General features: G+C 42.1%; 2 protein-coding genes across 5 annotated transcripts in view; one reads left to right on the forward strand and one right to left on the reverse strand.

Annotated features, from left to right (window-relative positions):
• The window catches only part of CAPN9 (calpain 9), a 25,868-nt gene extending 25,140 nt beyond the window's left edge, over positions 1 to 728 (reverse strand). The window contains exon 1 of the mRNA XM_035108481.3: positions 255 to 728. Coding sequence (XP_034964372.2) covers positions 255 to 467 — 213 coding nt within the window. The 5' untranslated portion in view covers positions 468 to 728. The remainder of the gene's footprint in view (positions 1 to 254) is intronic.
• On the forward strand, positions 684 to 21,521 carry AGT (angiotensinogen). 4 transcript variants are annotated; one of them, XM_088666427.1, is made up of 5 exons: positions 684 to 819; positions 13,850 to 14,648; positions 16,392 to 16,662; positions 18,276 to 18,420; positions 20,569 to 21,521. In XM_088666427.1, the coding sequence occupies exons 2-5, from the start codon at positions 13,874 to 13,876 to the stop codon at positions 20,755 to 20,757; spliced, it is 1,380 nt and encodes a 459-aa protein (XP_088522553.1). In that variant the 5' UTR covers positions 684 to 819; positions 13,850 to 13,873; the 3' UTR covers positions 20,758 to 21,521. The 4 variants fall into 4 exon arrangements, with proteins under 4 accessions (XP_088522553.1, XP_060128828.2, XP_034964371.2 ...); XM_060272845.2 differs by lacking the exon at positions 684 to 819 and adding an exon at positions 10,073 to 10,132; XM_035108480.3 differs by lacking the exon at positions 684 to 819 and adding an exon at positions 10,073 to 10,123.

Consider the following 21,521-nt stretch of genomic DNA (forward strand, 5'->3'; position numbering starts at 1 on the left):
CATGACTGTATAGGATTGCCTGAATAAAAATGTTTCTAGCAATTCCCCAAAAGGTGCCTGATGTCAGGGAGTTCCAAGCTTAGCTGCTGCCACACTAAGATATTGATTTCTTACAATGTTGGGCCATTATATCTATTATTCAGAACCTTGGGGGAGAGAAACTTGTCTTTTGTAAATAGAAGTTTAGATGTCTCATTTTGCACAAGATTCTACCCGATGGGAGAGGGACTGATGGAAAGAGAAATCACACTCACCCCAGGCCTCTTCCACACAAAGGGGACAGGAGGCTTCTCACTGTAGAAAAGGGAAGCGTCGTTGGCTGGGAAGTCACAATCCTCAAAGAGTGTCCCCCTCTGCTGGCATTCAAGCTTCAGCTCCTTGTAGTTCTGGCCGGTGGAGTGAGTGGCAGAAGCACTTTGGGGGGCGGGGGGAGCCCGTGGACTCGAGTTCCGGAAAGTGTAAGGCATTGTTCTTACTCCACCTGTAGCAGGTACAACTGAGGTGGAGGGGCTGAAGAGTTGAGAGGTTTTCAGCTTCTGAAAAATGCCAGCCTTGCAAAACAACAACAAGGAGTGATTATAGGATCCAATTGCACCTTGTGGCAAGCAAGAAGATCCAGACCTTTAGGGAAGTGGGAGAAAGAAAGAGAAAACCTTCTTCTGTGCAAGCAGCCCCTCCTTTTTTGCACCTGTTTGAATGGCAGGTTGACAGTCACATTCACCAGAAACAACAAAAGAAAGGAACACCCTGAGAGCAAACAGAAAAGGGAACTTGTTTGGCTTCTTCAGGTGTTCCGGTTTGCTGGATCCTTTCCCTCAGGTATGTTAACTCAGAAACCGCAATGGGTGGCACAGAGATAACCCTTGTGTTTGGCCATGCATCATGAATCTGCTACACCCAGAAGGAAAAGTCAGGGCAGTTTCTCCATGTTTGAGTGATAAGGGGAGGGTGTGGAGGCACTGCCTTCGCTGACTCAGAGAAATGTTAATTGGCACGAAAATCTAGCTGCCTATAATTTCACAGCTCCCTATGATAGAGTGAACCAGATCATTATAGATTAAACTAAAGGTAAAGGGACCCCTGACCATTAGGTCCAGTCGTGACCGACTCTGGGGTTGCGCGCTCATCTCGCATTATTGGCCGAGGGAGCCGGCGTATAGCTTCCAGGTCATGTGGCCAGCATGACAAAGCCGCTTCTGGCAAACCAGAGCAGCACATGGAAACGCCGTTTACCTTCCCGCTGTAGCGGTTCCTATTTATCTACTTGCATTTTGACGTGCTTTCGAACTGCTAGGTTGGCAGGAGCTGGGACCAAGCAACGGGAGCTCACCCCGTCACAGGGATTCGAACCGCCGACCTTCTGATCAGCAAGCCCTAGGCTCAGTGGTTTAACCACAGCGCCACCTGGGTCCCGCTATAGATTAAACTAGAGGTAGCCAATATAGGGCTCTCTAGATGCTATGGACTACAATTACCATCATCCATGCTGGCAGGTGCTGATGGGAAGTGTAGTCCAAAATACTGAATACTCCTGGGTTAAAGGCTGCCCACAATGCAGACACACAATCATATTTTCAATTTTTTTTATTAGAATTAGAATTTCAAAACAAAACAAAACTTACAAAATATTCCATTACAGCACTAACCAACATCCTAAGGTAAAGCATCCTAAGGTTCACCCCCCGCTCCCTTTCCTCCCCCTCCCTACTCCCCCATTGGACTTCCTGTCGGTTTCTGATAAATATCCTATGTTTTAACACAAATGTACATAACTCAATAAAAATCTCTGTATCCAGCGTCTAATACATTATTTTCTCTTGGCGCGTCTCGGTTAGAACAAATTTTTTATCAAAGTTGGTCAGTTTTCCAAGGTCACTCAAATGCTTGCATAGGCAACAAACCTTTACTGTATGTTTGCACATATAGTTTGTATCTTCCCCAGTTTTCCATAAATTTCTCTATTGACTTGCCTTTTAAAGAATTTGTTAAATTTGCCATTTCCGCTAATTCCTGCATTTTACCCTGCCATTCAATTATTGAAGGGGTCTCCTGTTCTTTCCAGCCCTTAGCCACCAATAACCTAGCCGCCACTGTTAATTAGAGGAAAATTTCCTTTGCTGAATTTGGTACATCTTTTCCCACAATACTTAACAAAAAAGCCTCAGGTCTTTTTTAGAGAAGTGATGCCTAACATTTTCTTCAGTTCATTATATACAAATCATTTTATTTGTATGCCAGTTTTCCAAACCATGCTTAAGGTGGCTTTGTTGTTGTTGTTTAGTCGTTTAGTCGTGTCCGACTCTTTGTGACCCCATGGACCATAGCACGCCAGGCACTCCTGTCTTGCACTGCCTCCCGCAGTTTGGTCAAACTCATGTTCGTAGCTTCGAGACAAGGTGGCTTACAATATGTAAAATATATATATACATAATTACATATGTAACAAAAGCATTCATAAACAATAAATAAAACATCAAAAAGTACACATACACATTGAACAATTTCCACAATTTCCAATATCTAAAATAAAGATACAAAAAATAATATCAATAACAGCAACAGCCCCCCTGTCCCAACAAAACCTCCAAGACAATACCACAGCCTAAGACACATACAGTTAGCTACACGGACGTAGTCCAGTTCACTTGACGACAATACAAAAATAAAAGTATGGTGTTGAGCTGATTCTTAACTGCCACTCAAATCACATCCTCCCCTCTAGCGACAGTGAGCAGTGCAGTGCAATCATGCAGCAGGCAGGTGCACTGCAGGCCAATGACTGATGCTCATATGCTATGTGCACAAGTAGATTGACCAACAGCAGCAAAAGGCTTCACTGTGATTGGCTAGGTCTTACCAATCACAGTGAAAAGGTGGGGGTGGGTGGGAAGAGAGTTGGGTACCAACTCCCTACCTGAGACTATACACAGGAAAAGCTGGAATAGAGGCACTCCCCACACCTGAGTGATGGGCAGAGATGGGCAGCTTGATAATTTCATTCATTCTTGTTTTTTATAAGAGTACATATGGTCTTGTACCTTACATGGAAGCCCTGTATTCTTGTACATGCTCTATAATTTCCACCTGTCTGGCAATACTAGACCCCAAGCTGGAAACTTACTCGTGAGGTAAAAGTAGTGAAAGGTGTGGGGGGTGGGGTGGAGAGACCTTTTAGGTTACAAAAAATCTTGGCCTCCTACAAGCAAGGGCAGGTAGATTTGAAAGAGTCAGCATTAGTCCTTAATACCTTCCAGGTGTATCTCTGATCCAGGAAAATGCACGTTAACGCCCCTTAGAGATTTTTTTAAAAAATATAAGGTGCCATACATTGCTTTTGAATAAATAATAGACTTGTGGATGGAGGGAGGAGAAGGCAAATTCTCAATAGGCATTGTCTGCTAACCCAGCCCTAAAGACCACTTAAGAAAAAAGAGATATTGTTGTCTCTTGGGCAAAAGCTCAACTAGTTTTTCCAGCTCTTGCAAAATTCTGTACATGAAGAAAACAAAAGAAAGCCTTTCTTATAGACAAGACAAACCCCAAAACAAATGAATAATTGACACCACAAGCATAGCTACATAAATACTATAACAAAAAGATTTAGTGTCAGCTTAAAACTGTGGAATGGAAAAGGTGATGGTGTTAAAGTCATGACACCCCATGTAATGTTATTCACATAACAGTCAAATCAGCGCTGGTATTTTCATACCTGAGGTGAAAAGTTAAAATACCACACCCGCCTCGTATCTTTTTTATGACACACAGACCAAGAAGTCAGAGGCAAGAAAATGGCACTTCTTTTGAAATGTGCTGCTCAGAGCTACTAAATAGGTTGTTCCATGGCAAGGCAAATAGTCTTCAGAGCTTCTCCTGATACTACTACTGTATCCATGTTTCCATAGCTGCCAAGTTTTCCCTTTTCTCGCGAGGAAGCCTATTCAGCATAAGGGAAAATCCCTTAAAAAAAGGGATAACTTGGCAGCTATGCATGTTTCTTTGTATGCTTGAATAGCAACCCTTTGATGTTAGAATTAATGGTTTGTGCACCTAATTGGCTATACTGTATTAATTTCAGAATGTGTAGTGAGATAGACTTCTACATATGTGGCTTCTGTGCTCATAATATGCAGTCATACAGGTCAGTTTTTATAGGGCTGATTTCAAAGGTAGAAGTGATGTTTGGAAGGTGGTAAGTAAACTGAAAAATTGTGCATGTTCATATTCATATGGGATCTTCTTTAAAAAGCTCAACTACTTTTGGGGTGTTCTGGTTTTTAGTTTTTGAAATATGTCAACCCTAGTTTTTATTATTATATTTATTTATATCCTGCCTTTCCCCCCCAATGGGACTCAAGGCGGCTTACAGATAAAAACAAGAATCACTAAAAACATAGAAAAATATTTAAAAATAATTAAACATCAATAGAATTAAAACTATATATGTATATAAAATCTGTTTTAAACAGACAAATAATTACAATGAAAACAGAATGGCACCATCCCATGGTAGGCTAATTACGTCCCTGTTTTCCCTTTTTTATAAGTGCAACAATAAACTGTGAAGCAGAGAATATTAACTCTGTAATCAATGACATTTCCTGCAATATAGGAATATGCAGCTCTCCCTTACGGGGATCAAACCTGCAACCTTGGCATTATCACCACCAACTGAACCATCTGATCGTCGATGTGCATCGAGCATTTATACTTGCTTACGTTTTTTGGCCATTTTCTTCTGACTCTTAGTCAGCAAGTTTCTCAAGTGTGATGTCCCTAGACAACAGTTCCATTTCGCAACCCACAACCTGTACCTCTCAATGTATGAATCTATGTTTCAAAGTCTTGAAACAAAAATTCATATTACTGTAGTAGCAAGATGCTACATGCTGCATATCACATAGTTTCTGGAATAAGATGTTACATTGTATAAATGTTCAAAGACACTTGCACTATAAGCAACATGCTCTCGAATGCCAGTGTTATCAGCCACACTTGCCAATTCCATGCAAGGAAGAATATGGAGAAAACCACCTGCAGTATTTGCAGTTCATGTTCACAAGGGGGCAGACTCGTCTAAAGAATAAAAATCTATTGTGGCTCCCCCCTCGGAGCAAAAAACCTATTTCTTCCATGAGTATACTTGGTGTCTGGGCGTGGTTCATCTACAATTGTGTTTGTATGTGAGGTGTTGTGATTGTGTATGATGTTGTGACAGTTAACTCTTCATGGGAACTGTTATTAAGAATAACTTTACATCTGCAGAAAATTTACATTTTATTCTTTGTGTGGGCAGTGTGCCACATTTTTGCTCTTGTTTCTTCACTGGGGATAATGTGCCATCTGGAATTGCAGATCTGAAGTTGGAGAACACTTTTCTCTAGTCAGAGGTCATTAGACTAGGAAGGGTGAGCGATTTGACGTTTCCAAGGCAAGACATTGCCCCGGTTACAGTGTTCAAACAGGATCTTGTATGATAAGTTTGTGCAGGTAATGAGTTGCCATATCTCACCACCTCGCAGTGCACATTCTCTAATGTGATCCTGCAGCTTGCTGTGGTATCTAGTTCTGAATCTAATCCTGTCTTCTGTCCCTGGAAGTGTCCAGCAAAAGCATGATATCAGCTGTAAAGAAGAAAAGCCATTAAGCCTACTAAGAGAAATATTTTTCATTCGCTGTTAAAAGGCGCAAACTCCTGCAAGCCACTTGAATCACCGCTATGAAACAAATCAAAAAAGCTTTTCATCTGAATGGCCTCCTTGATTAGAATTAAGGTTTTGTTAAAGAAAAAGAAATTAACCCATACTGCTTTTGCCATTTTCTGGAGCTGAAACAGCAAATTGAACAAATAATGTATAAAGGTTGTATGTGCCTTCTGCATGGCCCTCAAACTTTAGGAACTTTGAAACTCTGGCTACTCTTGCTTTAGACCACTACGTGAGTTCTGCAGATAAAATGTAAGCATTTACTGATCTTTTCTGAATCATAGAGATGGAAGGGACTCCAAGGGCCATCTAGTCCAACCCCCTGCAATGCAGGAATCCTGCCCTGCAGGGTAGGCTCAAACCACCAACCTTCTGGTTAACAGTCAGACGCACTGGCTCATTGTGCCACCTCTGTACACTCAAAGTTATGTGTATTTAGAACACTCAAAGAGCCCTGCTGGATCTGATCAAAGGACTACCTGCTCCAGCATTTCAGATACTCTGCTCTCCATAACCTTATGCTATAATAAATCTGTTAGCTTTTGAGATATCAGTAGAGATGGGGGAGAAATTCAATTCAGTTTACATTTAAAGGTGAACCAACCTAGTCTGCTCTTTCCAAAACAATACGGTATACAAACCAAAACACAGCCATCCTGTGAAGGAGCGTCTCCACCCCTGTCGTTCAGCCTGGACACTAAAGTCCAGCTCCGAGGGCCTTCTGGCGGTTCCCTCACTGCGAGAAGTGAGGTTACAGGGAACCAGGCAGAGGGCGTTCTCGGTAGTGGCACCCGCCCAGCAGATGTCAAGGCAATAAGCAACTATCTTACTTTTAAAAGACATCTGAAGACAGCCTTGTTACGGGAAGCTTTTAATGTTTGATGCTGTATTGTGTTTTTAATATTCAGTTGGAAGCCGCCCAGAGTGGCTGGGGAAACACAGCCAGATGGACGGGGTATAAATAATAATAATAATAATAATAATTATTATTATTATTATTCAAGATTCACACTTTTCTGAATTTTACAATGCAGTTCTCCAGACAAGGATTGCATACAAAAATGCATATATTACAATAAAGCGTGCACAAAAATGCATTTTACTAAGGGAAATTGCTATGGGAAAATGTGCATATTAGACACAATTGTGCAAGATGTGCTTATTAGGAGAAATTTGCACTAAAATGCTGAATAATTTTCAGGAGGACTTTTAAAAAGGCAGATTGGTGTAGAAATGTGGAGAACAGAGCTGAAGACTGGAAAAGGGAGAAACAAAAATTGACAGATGGGCCTTTGCATAGATACCACAAGCCTCTCTGCTATTTATTTTCTGCAACAGACTAAGTTGACTTTGATTGTTGTTACAGTTTTTGGGAGGGAATCTCCCCTTCTCCACTCTGTTGCTTTGTGTTCTTTAAGTTCCTTTATGCAAGCTGAAAGCAGAGCCCCTCCACTATTTTATTTTAATCAAGTCCCTTGGAGCAACAGAAAAACCATTTGCCATACAACCCAGTTGCCCTTTCGATGTATCCTTGGTTGGCACTTTTTGTAAGTGCAACACCAGAAGAGGTATTTCTTCTTTCCCACTGACCAATTGCTAGTTGCATGAAATCCAAACTTCTTTGTCCAAGGCTGCACTTCTGATGTGAAGAAACCACATTTGTTCCAGTGCTCAGAACATCCGTGTTTCGGGAAATGCAATGTTTGTTTCCAAGTGAAGGCATCCATTGTGGTCATATGTGCAGTGTGGATTGCAAAATGGGCTTGTGCTAGTGTTGTGTCGCCTGCCGCACTGTGCCCATGACATCATGGCTGATTAATTACAGCACTCCCCTGCCCCCACGCAGGTGCCATTTAAATTATATATATATATATATATATATATAATTTACATTCAACATAACAGCAAGAAGAAGCATAAAACATGAATGGACAAAACTAAAAGAGCTTAAGCCAAAGATCATGAGTTTATAAAATCTGTTGTTTCACAGGTGATCATGAGAATAATAATAATAATAATAATAATAATTTATTATTTATACCCCGCCCATCTGGCTGGGTTTCCCCAGCCACTCTGGGTAGCTTCCAACCGAATATTAAAAACAGTACAGCATCAAACATTAAAAACTTCCCTAAACAGGGCCGCCTTCAGTTGTCTTCTAAAAGTAAAATAGTTGCTTATTGCCTTGACATCTGCTGGGAGGGCATTCCACAGGGCAGGTGCCACTACCGAGAAGGCCCTCTGCCTGGTTGCCTGTAGCTTTGCTTCTCGCAGTGAGGGAACCGGCAGAAGGCCCTCGGTGCTGGATCTCAGTGTCCGGGCTGAATGATGGGGGTGGAGATGCTCCTTCAGGTATACAGGACCGAGGCCGTTTAGGGCTTTAAAGGTCAGTACCAACACTTTGAATTCTGCTCGGAAACGTACTGGGAGCCAGTGTAGATATCTCAGGACTGGTGTTATGTGGTCCCGGCGGCCGCTCCCAGTCACTAGTCTAGCTGCCGCATTCTGGATTAATTGCAGTTTCCAGGTCACCTTCAAAGGTAGCCCCACGTAGAGCACATTGCAGTAGTCCAAGCGGGAGATAACTAGAGCATGCACCACTCTGGCGAGACAGTCTGTGGGCAGGTAGGGTCTCAGCCTGCATACCAGATGGAGCTGGTAGATCAGTCTCCAGGTCCTGTTGCAAGCATACCAGCCAGATCTTGAAAATAGTAATTGTACCATGTGGATTCCTACAGTAGAGTGCATAGCTGCCAAGTTATCCCTTTTTTAAAGGGAAATTCCATTATGCTGAATAGGCTTCCTCGCGAGAAAAGGGAAAACTTGGCAGCTATGTAGAGTGTATCATTTTGTGACTGTAGTAAATGTTCTGTTTTGCAAATGCTTGTTTGTGTGTGTGCATGCGCATGTATGCATGCATGCACACATGCAGGCAAGCAAGCGCGTACACACACACACACACACACACACACACACACACACACACTGCTTTTTTCTGGGGATACGCAGGGGTACACATTGTTAGCATTTTCACCCCTCCCAATGTGAGAATCAGATGATAGTCTCCAGAGAGAGAAGTGGGCGGGAACTGTTCCTTCACTCAATTGCCTTCCTGACTCTGCTAATTTAGTGGGGTGTGGTATTGCTATATTGCTCTGTAGCTGTTGTGAGTAGCTCTGGCTCTCTGTTGTGCTGTGTGTTTGCAGTGGGAGCTGTTTGTGACTTTCGCACAGCCTGTGTATATATTCTGTAAATATGAATTAGCTTGAAGTAATAAAGAGGATTGAAAACCTCTGCCGCAGTATCCATTGTTTATTGGGGCGGAAGGTGCTCCAGTCGTCCTGTTAGCCCAGTTGGGGCAGAGGAGGGACTGGGGACGTGGAAATGGCCTGGCATAGGGCCCACACACATACCCCTAAACATTTTGTGAATATATGTTTGGCCTCACTGAGGGGCAGTATTTCAATATGCTTAGGAAAATGAGAGTACCCCTAAACATTTTTTTAAAGAAAAAAAGCACTGTGTGTGTGTGTGTGTGTGTGTGTGTGTGTGTGTGAGTGTAGTGTATTATTTTTAATAAGCTTCTATGATGATGATGATGAGTCACTAACACCATTCATTTAAAACTGTAGAGGGGGGAAATCATATAATTTTAAACATTTCATTTAATTTTTAGTAAATGAAGTCCCCCCCCCCCAACAAAAGTTTATATAATTACTCTGAAGATCCAAATTTCTAAGGGACAGATTGAACTAAATTGTTGCACTTGCAATGAATCCTATTAGTGCAATAGGGCATTTCTTCCTCTTCTCCCTGTGCACTGCACTCCAATGGGCTCTGGGGGATTGAGAGAAACCCCCGAGCGTCATGTGGTGGGAAGAGTGGGGAAATAATTCCATATTCAAAGCATAAGTGCTTGCGGCGATGGAATGATGGTCTTCGCATGATATTGAGTTCTACTGTAAGGCCCGAGGTTTTCCCTGAAGAGCATTGTCCCTGTTTCGAATATACAAAAGGTTTGCGGGAGACTGTTTACATATCTTCCTGCTACGTATGTCCCATTGTTTCCTCTGCAGGATGAGGTCCTCATCTGAGTTGCTTCTCTTTTAGGGGACAGAAAATAGATGAGGAAACCTACTGTGAGGAGACAGCAAACTCAGAACTGATGAAGCGGCCTCCTCAGCCAATGTTTGCTCTTCTCACGGGGGGGGGGAGGGGGGAAGGAAAGAGCAATGATTACAAATACATGGAAAAACACATACCCCAGGACACTGTGCATTGGAGTCAGAGAGCAGAGGGGGCAGCTAATGTGTAACTTAGGTTAGGCAATCAGGGGGGTAAAATAGGAGCACAAATTGTCACTTGGAGTCAGATCCTGAGCGCAGGAAACGGCAGAAGATCCACTTCACAAGACAGTGAGTGTGAGAGAGGTGTATATACTCATTTTCAGACCTTATACTTCTTGGGGGGGGGGGAATGATGCAAAAGGGAGTATCTAAATAGCACTGTTATTTATATTATTATTTCACCCTGCTGGTAGGAAATAAGTGTCTATCCTTTTCACAAATTCTTATGTGTTACAGTTTGATGTTCTCTCTCCCCCCCCCCCTTCCCGGAGTTCCTTAATAATGCCTTTATACAAATGTATGTTGAGACCACATATGGAATACTGCGCACAGTTCTGGTCGCTGCACCTCAACTAGGAATGTAGCCATGGCTGCAACTTGGATAGTTTAAAAAGAGATTTAGATAGGTTCATAAGGCTATAAATAGTTGTGATGGCAGCCTGCCTTGGAATTTCACTTGCTGGGGACCATGAGTTGGAGGTGCTGTTCTGCTCATGTCCTGCCTGTGGCACTATGGGCTTCCCAGCAGAATCTGGGTGGCAGGCGTCATAAAAGAATTCTGGACTTCTTGGAGCTGATCCACTAGGATTCTTCTTACGCTCTCTAAGATACCGTGTGTGCATTATTTTATGTCCTAAAGCTAACAAGGTTAGTTATTATTTTTCTCAAAGATGGCAAGAAACAGGTTAGCTTTGTGCAGAACATTAATTTGCAACATATTCCTTTGCAGCCATAAGGTAAAATCAACGTTTTGCAGAAGTTAAGGGCTAACTCCCCAAATAATAATAATAATAATAATAATAATAATAATAATAATAATAATAATAACTACTCACACATCTGGCTGGGTTTCCTCAACGGCTCTTGAGTTGTACAGATTGCAAATAAATGTAAAGAGAGGTAGTAAAAATGGAAAGGAATTAAATATTTTAACACCTATGTGAAGTTAGATGAAATAGCCAAGAAGCTGATTGAAATTTTTTATTTACTGTGGATGTTCAGTACAGCAAAAACGAGAGGAACACTTATGGGAAGAGAGAAAAGGATGGTGTCAGAAGAGGTGAAAAGGCTGTGTTCTTCATTTAGGAAGAGTCTTGCGATGAAGTGTGGGATGTTCTGAGTAGGAAATTGTTGTGGTGCTCTTGGTCTTTATGCTATCAGTCTGAGAAAGATAACGAAAGCTTATTCAAAAGCTGAGACATGTGCAAGAAAAAGGAGGAAAACATCCTGGTTATCTGCATAAGGAAAGATTCTCCGCCCACAAAAGTAACTAGGCTGCTTCATGCATTAAAATAAATAAATAAATAAATGGCATCATAGGTAGAAAAGGGCTGCAGGGTTGCAATTCTGACAGTTTCTCTACCCTGCCTCAGTGGCCACAGTATCATAGAATTGTGGATTTGGAAGGGGCTCTGAGGGTTGTCTAGTTCAAGGCAGGAATATGCAGCTGTCCTATACGGGGTCAAACCTGCAACCTTGGTGTTTTCAGCACCACGCTTTAACCAACTGAGCTATTAGGCATGGCTGTCTGCAGGAGAAGCCTTATGTATATGGCCCTCTGCCCACAATGCTTGCATGATCAGGGTTCCAGAGCGTGTAAATGGGGTGGCTCCTTATGCAAGGGTTGCAAAAGGGGTAGGGAGAGGAAGACTGAGATTTGCAAAAAAACATTGCAGAAGCTAATGCAGAGATGCAAGTTTAGAAATAGTTCTTCTAATTAAAATAGAAATGCGGCACATCTCATCATAGGAGGAAGACTATGACCAGGCGTCTTGTGTACCAGGTGACCCTGCTGTGCAACTTCAAGGTCCCTTCTCTGTGCTCAGATTTGTTTATTTTTTTAATCGTTAAACCAGACTTGGCCTGGACAAGTCTTCAAACAAAGGACCATATTCAAGTTCTAGCTGGTACTAACTGGCCTGATCATCTCTGTTGGATGATGTAAGGGCACAGCACCAACAGAGATATTTTGGAAAGGGTCTTCTCTTTTCAAAGGTCATATTAAACTACTGCCAGATGGGACAACATAAAGCAGGATGTTTTTATATGTACTGTAAGCCTCCCAGGGGGGCTGGGAAAATAATTAATAAAAATACTATATTATTATTGTTATTATTATTAAGGATTGTGAACCAGCTGCAGCTGCCAAGTGGTTTGCGGAAATAATAGAAATAGTGTTAACCAAACAGTATTACCATTGAATCTCTTGGGAAATTTCTTAGAATACTGAATTCCAGAATATCTGGATCTTTGTACATGTCCACATAATGTGGAATATATTTGTTCTAGACATTTTGCATCTCCAACAACAGTCAGTAATGTCTGGGTATTTTTTATTTAGTCTAAGTTGTGCCATATACCAATGAGTAATTTATAAAAATCTTCTTTAAAATTCATGCATAAATTAAAATGGAGAATTTAAAAAAGCAAAGTGATGGAGCTCTTACTCATTGCGTAGGTGACCAGGTTTCACTTTTGCTTTGAGTACAGAAAGTCCCAAGTTCATTCCTCAACATCTTACATAAATAAGGATAATAGAATTATAGAGTTGGAAGGGGACCCAAGGGTCATCTAGTCCAACCGTCTGGATTTAAGGTAATAGGGTAAAAATAATAATAGTATTCATCATCACCACCATCACCATCATCATCCCTATCTGAGATCTTTAGGACTTGCTGCCAAATAGCCAGTTATGAGCTAAATAGACCCATGGCATGATTCTGACAGCTTCATATTTTCCTATGATTCCTGGCTGAGCAGGAAAAGGAAGAAAGTATACAGCATTTAGTAATTATGATATAGAAAGCAGCCAGATTCCCATCTTCTAAAGCAGTGGTTCCCCTTGTTTTTCAGGCCACTATCAGGCCATGGGACACGGGTGGCGCTGTGGGTTAAACCACAGAGTCTAGGGCTTGCTGATCAGAAGGTCGGCAGTTCGAATCCCTATGACAGGGTGAGCTCCCATTGTTCGGTCCCTGCTCCTGCCCACCTAGCAGTTCGAAAGCACATCAAAGTGCAAGTAGATAAATTGGTATTGCTCCGGCGGGAAGGTAAACGGTGTTTCCGTGCGCTGCTCTGGTTCACCAGAAGCGGCTTAGTCATGCTGGCCACATGACCAGCATGACCATAACGTGAGATGAGCGCCGCAACCCCAGAGTCGTCCAAGACTAGACCTAATGGTCAGGCGTCCCTTTACCTTTACCTTTTATCCCCTTGGTTCCATAAACTCATCCCCAGTACTCCCTACCCTACCCTACCCTACCCTACCCTACCCTACCCTACCCTATAAAAAACATTCTTCAGAATAGCAGCCTGCTCCGGGGAAGATAACAACACAATGAAAGTCAAGACAGTAACAATTAATTGCACATTTCTTCATAATCCAAATAAGATATTTGGTTTGATTAGTTCAATAAAACTGATGAGCTTGATCCAATGACAGTCTTTTGCACCTCCAGTGCCCCCTGGCCTCTTTGGGAACCACTGATCTTAAATGTGCCTCAAATACACAATGTGATATCACAGTCAGTTACAGCTTTTTTGCAGTTACACTTAGATCTGATTGTGGTTTTGTTAAGTGATACGGGTGAGCACAGCCTTTTAATCTCAGAGTCTGGGCCAGTAAGCCCAGTAAGGCACAGACTAGAAGCATTTCCACCCAGGGCAGAAGATTATAACAAAGTACCTCCCATTAACTGGTTGTAGCTTGAGTAGCCAGTTTACATGGCAGAAATAAAACGATTGGCAAACTTGGCAAACTCACAAAACTTCCTTTTGTTGCTTTTTTTCCTTCCTCAACAGACATCACTGGAGTTGCAGTCCAACATGAACCCAGGAGTGCATCTGTTGTGCTTCCTTCTCTGCATCACCATTGTGGGCTGTGACCGGGTCTATGTCCACCCATTCTATCTGTTTGATGTAGGAAACCTAACTGGTTGCAAGAAGGTGGAAGACAGGGAACAGCAGGTGAATAATTTTGTCCCCGTCTCAAATTTATCTCACATCAGTTCAGCACATGAGGAGGGTGTCAGAAACAAGAGCGAGGAAAGAAGTCATTTACGGAGAGAGCTGAGAGACCCAATTTATATTATTGGTGCACGCTTCTATGAACAACTGAGGAAAATGCACAAGGAAGAAAATATTCTTCTGTCCCCCGCATTCAGCTACGAGTCCTTGCTAGCCTTCTATATAGGGGCCTCTGGTGAAACAGCAAAGGAACTGCAGATTTTTTTAGGATTTGACTCCTCATCCGTTAATCCAAACTGCACCTACAGAATTGATGGGCGCAAAGTATTCTCTGTTCTGAGCGACATTGCTAAAAGTCCATTTCACTCAAAAGAAGATGATCAGCTGTTCTTCTCGAAGTTCTCCTTGCTTTTCTCTGCCTCCGAAATCCGTTTATCCGAGTCCTTTGTCAGTGATTTAGCCTTTCCAAATATGAATTTCTTCGTACAAGCTGTGGACTTTACAAACCCCACAAAGGCAGCGGAAGAAATGAATGCTTTTGTCGAAGGGAAAAGCACCCACCAAAGTAAGGGTTTGATGGCAGACATTGATCCAGAAACTAACCTCCTGTTAGCAACTTATACTCATTTCAAAGGTAAGTGAGCAGGGAGAATTCCTACTTGTTGATAGCAGTAGCAGTTCTATAGTGAATCTAATTTTCATCAGGTGAACTGAATTTATGTACCCCATAATGCCACGCTGTTCACATTTTTGAGTAACCAGTCTTCTATTCTAATGTGGGAAATCCTTTAAAATGCGTATCTGGATATTTATATCTGTACACCTTCAGGTAATTCCATGACTTTGATGGTTGGCACATGCTTCCCTAAGACTGTGCTAATGTAAGAATTGCCCAACTAGGTTTTACACCAGCTGTTTTCAAAGATGGACAGCTCAATGCCATAGGGAATATCACATGCAGTAGTCACCCCCACTGCTTATCTCTGGCACTGGAAGTCAAAGCCTGGTAGTATACTGCTCTGGAGACTGAATTTCTGTTCCGACCTACCACAGGAAATAGATATTGAGGGACCAAGAATTGAGTTCATCTGGTTTAAAGAACAGAAGCAATTCCCATAACAATTCTTTCAGTCAACATCTTCCGGCAATGAAACCAGCCTGTCTGCTATGTAAGTGGACATGTGTGCACACACATTGATATTTTCAAGAGAAGCCTTCAGTGAGGCACTCTCTCTGCCTTTCCCCCATCTTTCAAAGCAACGATAGCTAAGCGGCAGTAGGGTTGTGCAAATAGATGTAGTGTGTTCCTATAACAACACACCTTGGCTCACACAACAGCCACTGCAAATTCTTGGAGCATCTAACGTGGCTCTAAAGTCTACTGAAAAAGGAAAAAGCTTCTAAACAGTCCAAGAGCATGCTTAAAGTTTCTAGTAGGTTTGAGGATTTTCTTTTTACACAGCACCAGGTGTATAGAAGGGACGCGGGTGGTGCTGTGATCTAAACCACTGAGCCTAGGGCTTGCCGATCAGAAGGTCGGCGGTTCGAATCCCCACGACTGGGTGAGCTCCCGTTGCTCGGTCCCAGCTCCTGCCAACTAGCAGTTCGAAAGCACGTCAAAGTGCAAGTAGATAAATAGGTACCACTCTGGCTGGAAGGTAAACGGCGTTTCCATGTGCTGCTCTGGTTTGCCAGAAGCGTCTTAGTCATGCTAGCCACATGACCAGGAAAAACTGTCTGTGGGCAAACGCCGGTTCCCTCGGCCAGTAAAGCGAGATGAGCGCCGCAACCCCAGAGTTGTCTGCGACTGGACTTAACTGTCCAGGGTCCTTTACCTTTTTTAGGTGTATAGAATAAGAGCATCCTCAAGATTCCTTAACTAAAAATCATAGAATCATAGACTTGTACAGTTGGAAGGGAACCCGAGGGTCATCTAGTCCAACCCCCTGCAATGCAGAAATCTCAACTAAAGCATCAAAAGCAATAAGCCCAATTCATTGAAGTAGCGTTAGTGTGTAACTGACTTTTTCATCAATTAATTGTTCCACCTGTTAGTGATTTCTTCTAGAATAACCCCAAGGAATTATCGATTTTCTCTTTTACCACTCTGCCAAAAAATGGGAGGAGGGTTTAACTGAATTTAATGGTCAATTTTACTGTTTTTATTTTGCTGTTCTTCATTTTTTTAAAAAAAATCATATTAAATTGCTGTTGTTAGTCATCTGAATTCTGTTAATGAAACAGAGTGGGAAGTAAATGTTTTAAATAATGAATTAACGGAAATCTCCGCCAGTGTGACACTTTGTCACCAAATGGATTGAAAAAAATCAACTCATTTCTCCCTCTAACCATACAGTATTCTGATTTTTGTTTTCAGTCTCTGTGAAGGGAGCCTCCCTACTGAAAGAACCTCAGGAATTCTGGCTCAGTTCACACCAAACAATCCCTGTACCAATGATGAGAATAACTGGAACCTTTCTGCATAAATGTGATCCCAGCCAGAACATTTCTTCCATCAAAATTCCTCTCAGCCAGGATTTATTTCTGCTGCTTTTGCAGCCCACCAATAACAGTGACCTGGCCAGTGTTGAAAATCAATATTCCATGAAGGCTCTTTCCAACGAATGGCTGGTGGGACTGTCCCCAAGGTATACTTCGTTTATGCAACATCAGATATTTGTGGGACCAGCAACTGTCAGATGGGATAACTATCTCTTTTCACTTAGATCCAGTTGCCAGAGAACTGGTACTGACATAGTTTCTCCAAGTTAAACTCGGCCACCTCAGTCCAAATAGTAATACCTGTCATTGACAACAACATTTAAATCTAGATCAGTAGGTATTTAGAAATGCCAGCAAAGCGTATTTGCACCCTCTGCCTTTTTTAAAAAAACAAATAACATAGCTGTCTGACTTTCTCCTTTCCACTCCTAAATCTGTTTTATAATCTCACATCACACTCTATGCTAAGCCAAGGAGAGATCTGGTGAAGGATAGAGCTCCCCATTCCTTTACTTTGTTAAAAGAAAGGGGGGAAAGGGACCCTTATTTTGTGCTGGGCATCCATGAGGGATTAAGTACCCTCACAGGGGCCCAGAACAAAATAAGATCTATTTTCCGTGATACTTATGTGGATGTTATGAGCATACTAATGGAGATGGCACACATAGGAATCATCCCCGCTCTGCCTCTTACTCAAATTTTAAAGGGTTTCCGCGTTGTGTCCAAGAGCAGGGGTGTTGCTAGAAATAGATGCATGGGCCCCAAAATCATTTTCTAAAGTGCCCTGAAAGGGTAGATTGTGACTTTGGAAGAAAATGAATTGGGAGTGAGCTGAGTTGTTGGGTGGGATATTTATCTGGGGGAAGTAAGGTGATTTAAGATTATCTGTCTTATACCCAAAGTTCTCAGGGTGCCTTACATAGTAAACACATATTGAAAATATATATAAGAGCAATAACCAAAATGTGATCACACCAAACTTTTCCCCAAGAAGACATATTTTTTATTGCTTGTCATAATTCTATCACATTATTTTGTCTAAAGATGATTTGGGCGGTAATGATTAGGGTAATTAAACTGATGGAAATTAATTGGAAGTACAGTACAGTAAATGGATTGGAGAGGAGCTGATTTGTCAAGAAAAAGTGTTTTATGTGTTATAACACTGTGACACCAGAAGGCGCTGTGGAGTCCTGTCTTTTGCCAACGTGATTTCCCATGAGGTTTCCAATGCGTTTTCCTGAAACACTTTTTTGATGGGTCTAGATCCAGCCTTGGGCTCGCTTGGGGTGGGGTGCAAATTGAAGACTTTACCTGGGGTGACTTCAGTGGGAATTTAGCTTGCCTTGCCTCCTTTGACATTTACATTCTAAATGTGCACCTCCATCGGGGCAGCCTGTCCTATTTCGCCAAGGCAAAACAGGAAGTTCCTGCCCCCCCCCCCCCGAGCAAAGTCTCGCTCACTGGGGTTGCATGGTGGTGCCAGCAGCTTCCAGTGAGATCTTGTGACATCTCACAGAACTCTCAAGACATCTTGTGCCAGCTCTGCAAGATCTCACTGGAAGCTTCTGCGAGTCCTTCTGGTATAAGGGGTGGGCAGGGCACCTGCAGGGGCACTGCCCTGCGCGATTCTGCCGCCTGAGTCTCGTGCCTCAATCTGCCTCATGAGTGGGTCGGCCCTGATCTCGACATATAAATCAGCCTATGCAAATTTGCTAATATAATTTCCTCTCTTTCTCCCTTCTTGTATCTTCTTCAGACAAATCCAGCTGACTTTGCCAAAGGTGTGCTTGGAAAGCACATATGATATACAGGAACTCCTTGGCAAAATGCCCCTGTCTTACCTGCTTGGAAATAAAGCCAACCTCACAAGACTAAGTGACAACAACATAACTGTTGGGAAGGTACGGTCTATTTTCTATGCAAAAGCGCAGACGTTTTCCATCTTTCACACAGAGACAAAGTCCATGTAAACAACAGAATAGAGATCAGGTTACTTGTTGCAGAGAGCAGTATCTGTAGTGGGCGAAAGAGGAACATTTAGAGCACATGGCAGGAAGGCATGGGACTAAAGACAACACTACGAGAGGACAAGGGCTCAATGAATCATAGCCCAAAGGGGGAGATAAGACGTTACATACAGACAAATGATTTTAAAAATGAAAAGAAGCCTCAAAAGACTGCAGTGATGAGTGAAAGGGAAGGCGGAGAGAAAAGAAAGGATTCTTAGCCTTTTTCCTGCAAGCAATTGTGTTTACTGTTAGGCAATTTTAGACTCTGGACTTACTGAGCATGGCTAGACTTTTTAGATAGTAATGTGTTATTACTGCTCTTAAAAATATGTTCAGCCAGTACATCTGCATTTTGGGCCATCCAGATACGGTAATATTGCTGAATGGAGCCCTCTGTGTTGTCTCAAACTGTAGCCTAACAGCACTACTGCCCACCAGATATTTTGGATTATTATTATTATTATTATTATTATTATTATTATTATTTATACCCCACCCATCTGGCCGGGTCTCCCCAGCCCACTCTGGGCAGACTCCCCAGTCTCCCCAGCCACTCTGGGCAGCTTACAACATATCTAAAAACATAATAAATACATCAATCCTTAAAACTTCGCTAAATAGGGCTGACTTCAGGTGTCTTCTAAAAGTCAGATAGTTGTTTATTTCCTTGACATCTGAAGGGAGGGCGTTCCACAGGGAGGGCGCCACTACCGAGAAGGTCCAAAACCGAGAAGGCCCCAAACCAGCCCCTTCCCACTTGCTTCTCCCCTTTAGGTTTCCAAATATGTATTTACATGTATAAGCAGACATTTTAGTCTCTGCTGGGGAAAACACTACTGGTCCAAGGAACATTTTAATTGGGAAATTGGTTGCAGGGAACATGTTGAGCATGCCTGCAACTCCATTCAAAATGTCAGCCTCCCAAGCATGCTTTTCACCTTCAAACTCATGTCATTGCAACATATTTATCCCCGTGTTCAGCCTGTTAAGAATCATAGAATCATAGAGTTGGAAGAGACCACAAGGGCCATCCAGTCCAACCCCCTGCCAAGCAGGAAACACAATCAAAGCATTCCTGACAGATGGCTGTCATGTCTCTGCTTAAAGACCTCCAAAGAAGGAGACTCCACCACACTCCAGCCAAGGAGGCTTATAATCAGCCTCCTTATAATCAGTCATTTACCCCTCAAAGCAACACTGCAAGATACTTCAGGTTGTCAAATATGGCAGAGTGTTGTTTATCTACATATTTTGAAATGGAAGTATGATAACATATGGAGAGGAAAAGGCACATCTGAAATTCCTTTTCAGGTCCTTCTGCAGAGTGACACCTGCCTTGTAGAGCACAAAGGCCACTGGAGTTGGACACCCTCCAATATTACGCCCGTTTTGTCAGATGCTACAAACACTTATTTCAAAAGGCTTCCCCAGATGATTGTGTTGACTCCCAGGCAGTATCTGAATTCTTCTGGGAAAACTGCTTCAATTAGTTGCATGTAGCCATACCACACCACATGATATTTGGCCATGTTTAGTGGTCTATAAATACTTCAAGAAAATAATATCAGGAAGAACAGATGTGGATTCTATGTTAGCTGTGTGAATATGAAACAATGACCTAGTCTGGCATTCTACAGCCTCTTAATATAAACCAGGGATGGGGAACTTAAGACTCTCCAGATGTTGTTGGAATCCAGCGCCCATCAGAATCAGCCAGCCTGGCCAATGGTCAGGGATTATTATCTAAATGTATGGAGTGATCACTGATCAGTATGGGAATTTCAGCCAAGATGAATTGCTAATGTGAAGCATATTTCTAATACAGGACCAAACTGTACTTTTACTTTATTGCCCTAGCAAGTCTTTGGGCAAAGCTGATCCAACAAGTCTTCTGTAAACATTACTGGTTGCTTCTTGCTGCATCCCATGTCCTTTTGCTTAGCACTTTTCATACCTTTTTATTTACACGGATTGTCACTTGTCTTCTCTCTGTCATACACTGCTGATCCACACTCTCAAATTCACTGGTTTTGTTTCCAGATCATAAACCAGCAGCTTTTGGAGCTCAGTCCCAGGACAGCTGATGAAGCAACAGACCCCACAGAAGGAAGTCAAGACACCGAGGCACTCAAAATAACACTGGACAAGCCATTTTTGCTAGCAGTGTATGAAATGTCAGGCGCACAGCTTTATTTTGGCAGAATAACAAATCCATTGAAAGGAACATAAACTTCCATCGGGGGGTGGGGTGGCTTTCCAGACTTCATTTGATCTTATCCTTGCTTTGCAACTATTTTTATAATCCCACCGAGTCCTAATTAGAGATTTTGAAATGACAAAACTGATGTATTTTTTGATTATAATATTGATAAAATTATCAATAGCAATTAGCAACATCTTTACTTCATTAAGGGGATAGCGTGAGGGTAGATCTGTTTACACCAACATCTAGGGTGCCACACAAATGCCATAATATTGTACTTGTCCTGTTGCATGTAACTGCTCGGTAAGCCGGTCATCTGTACTATTCTGCCAAGAAAAGTTCAACATACTTTTGTACCTGATTATTAAGAATTGTTGTTTGGATTTTTTTAAGGGAGCATAAAGAATAGTTTTCTATTCTTTGCAGCACTTTTCTTTTTCATAATTTCCTGTTCACTTATCAAGATTCAGCCCCTATTGTAGATGCTATTTAATCTCAACATTTACAGTAGTAAGCCAGGTTTTCCTTTTTTTATTATATTCCCCCCCTCCCTAAATCCTCTAGGTTCTCACCATAATTATATTAGATGTATATCATATTGCAGGTTTAATTTGCATGCTGGCTTCTCACCTGAGACACCAAAGCAGCTCCAGAGCTCTCTCTCTCTCTCTCTCTCTATATATATATATTCTGATTATCAAGCAATATTGAATCAAAAGGTTGGAAAAGTAGATGACTGCTAGAAGGTAACACAGGTAAGGAATGAAAATAAAAGTACTGGTTGATATCA

The sequence above is a fragment of the Zootoca vivipara genome, chromosome 3 (genome assembly GCF_965207765.1).
Source record: "Zootoca vivipara chromosome 3, rZooViv2.hap1.1, whole genome shotgun sequence".
Classification (NCBI taxonomy): domain Eukaryota; kingdom Metazoa; phylum Chordata; class Lepidosauria; order Squamata; family Lacertidae; genus Zootoca; species Zootoca vivipara.

Excerpts from the sequence above, each read along its gene's own strand:
- AGT (XM_088666427.1), top strand. The coding sequence starts at position 13,874 with ATGAACCCAGGAGTGCATCTGTTGTGCTTCCTTCTCTGCATCACCATT. Across the intron at positions 14,649-16,391 it reads AACTTATACTCATTTCAAAG|TCTCTGTGAAGGGAGCCTCC; the intron begins GTAAGTGAGCAG and ends TTTTGTTTTCAG. Across the intron at positions 16,663-18,275 it reads CTGGTGGGACTGTCCCCAAG|ACAAATCCAGCTGACTTTGC; the intron begins GTATACTTCGTT and ends TATCTTCTTCAG.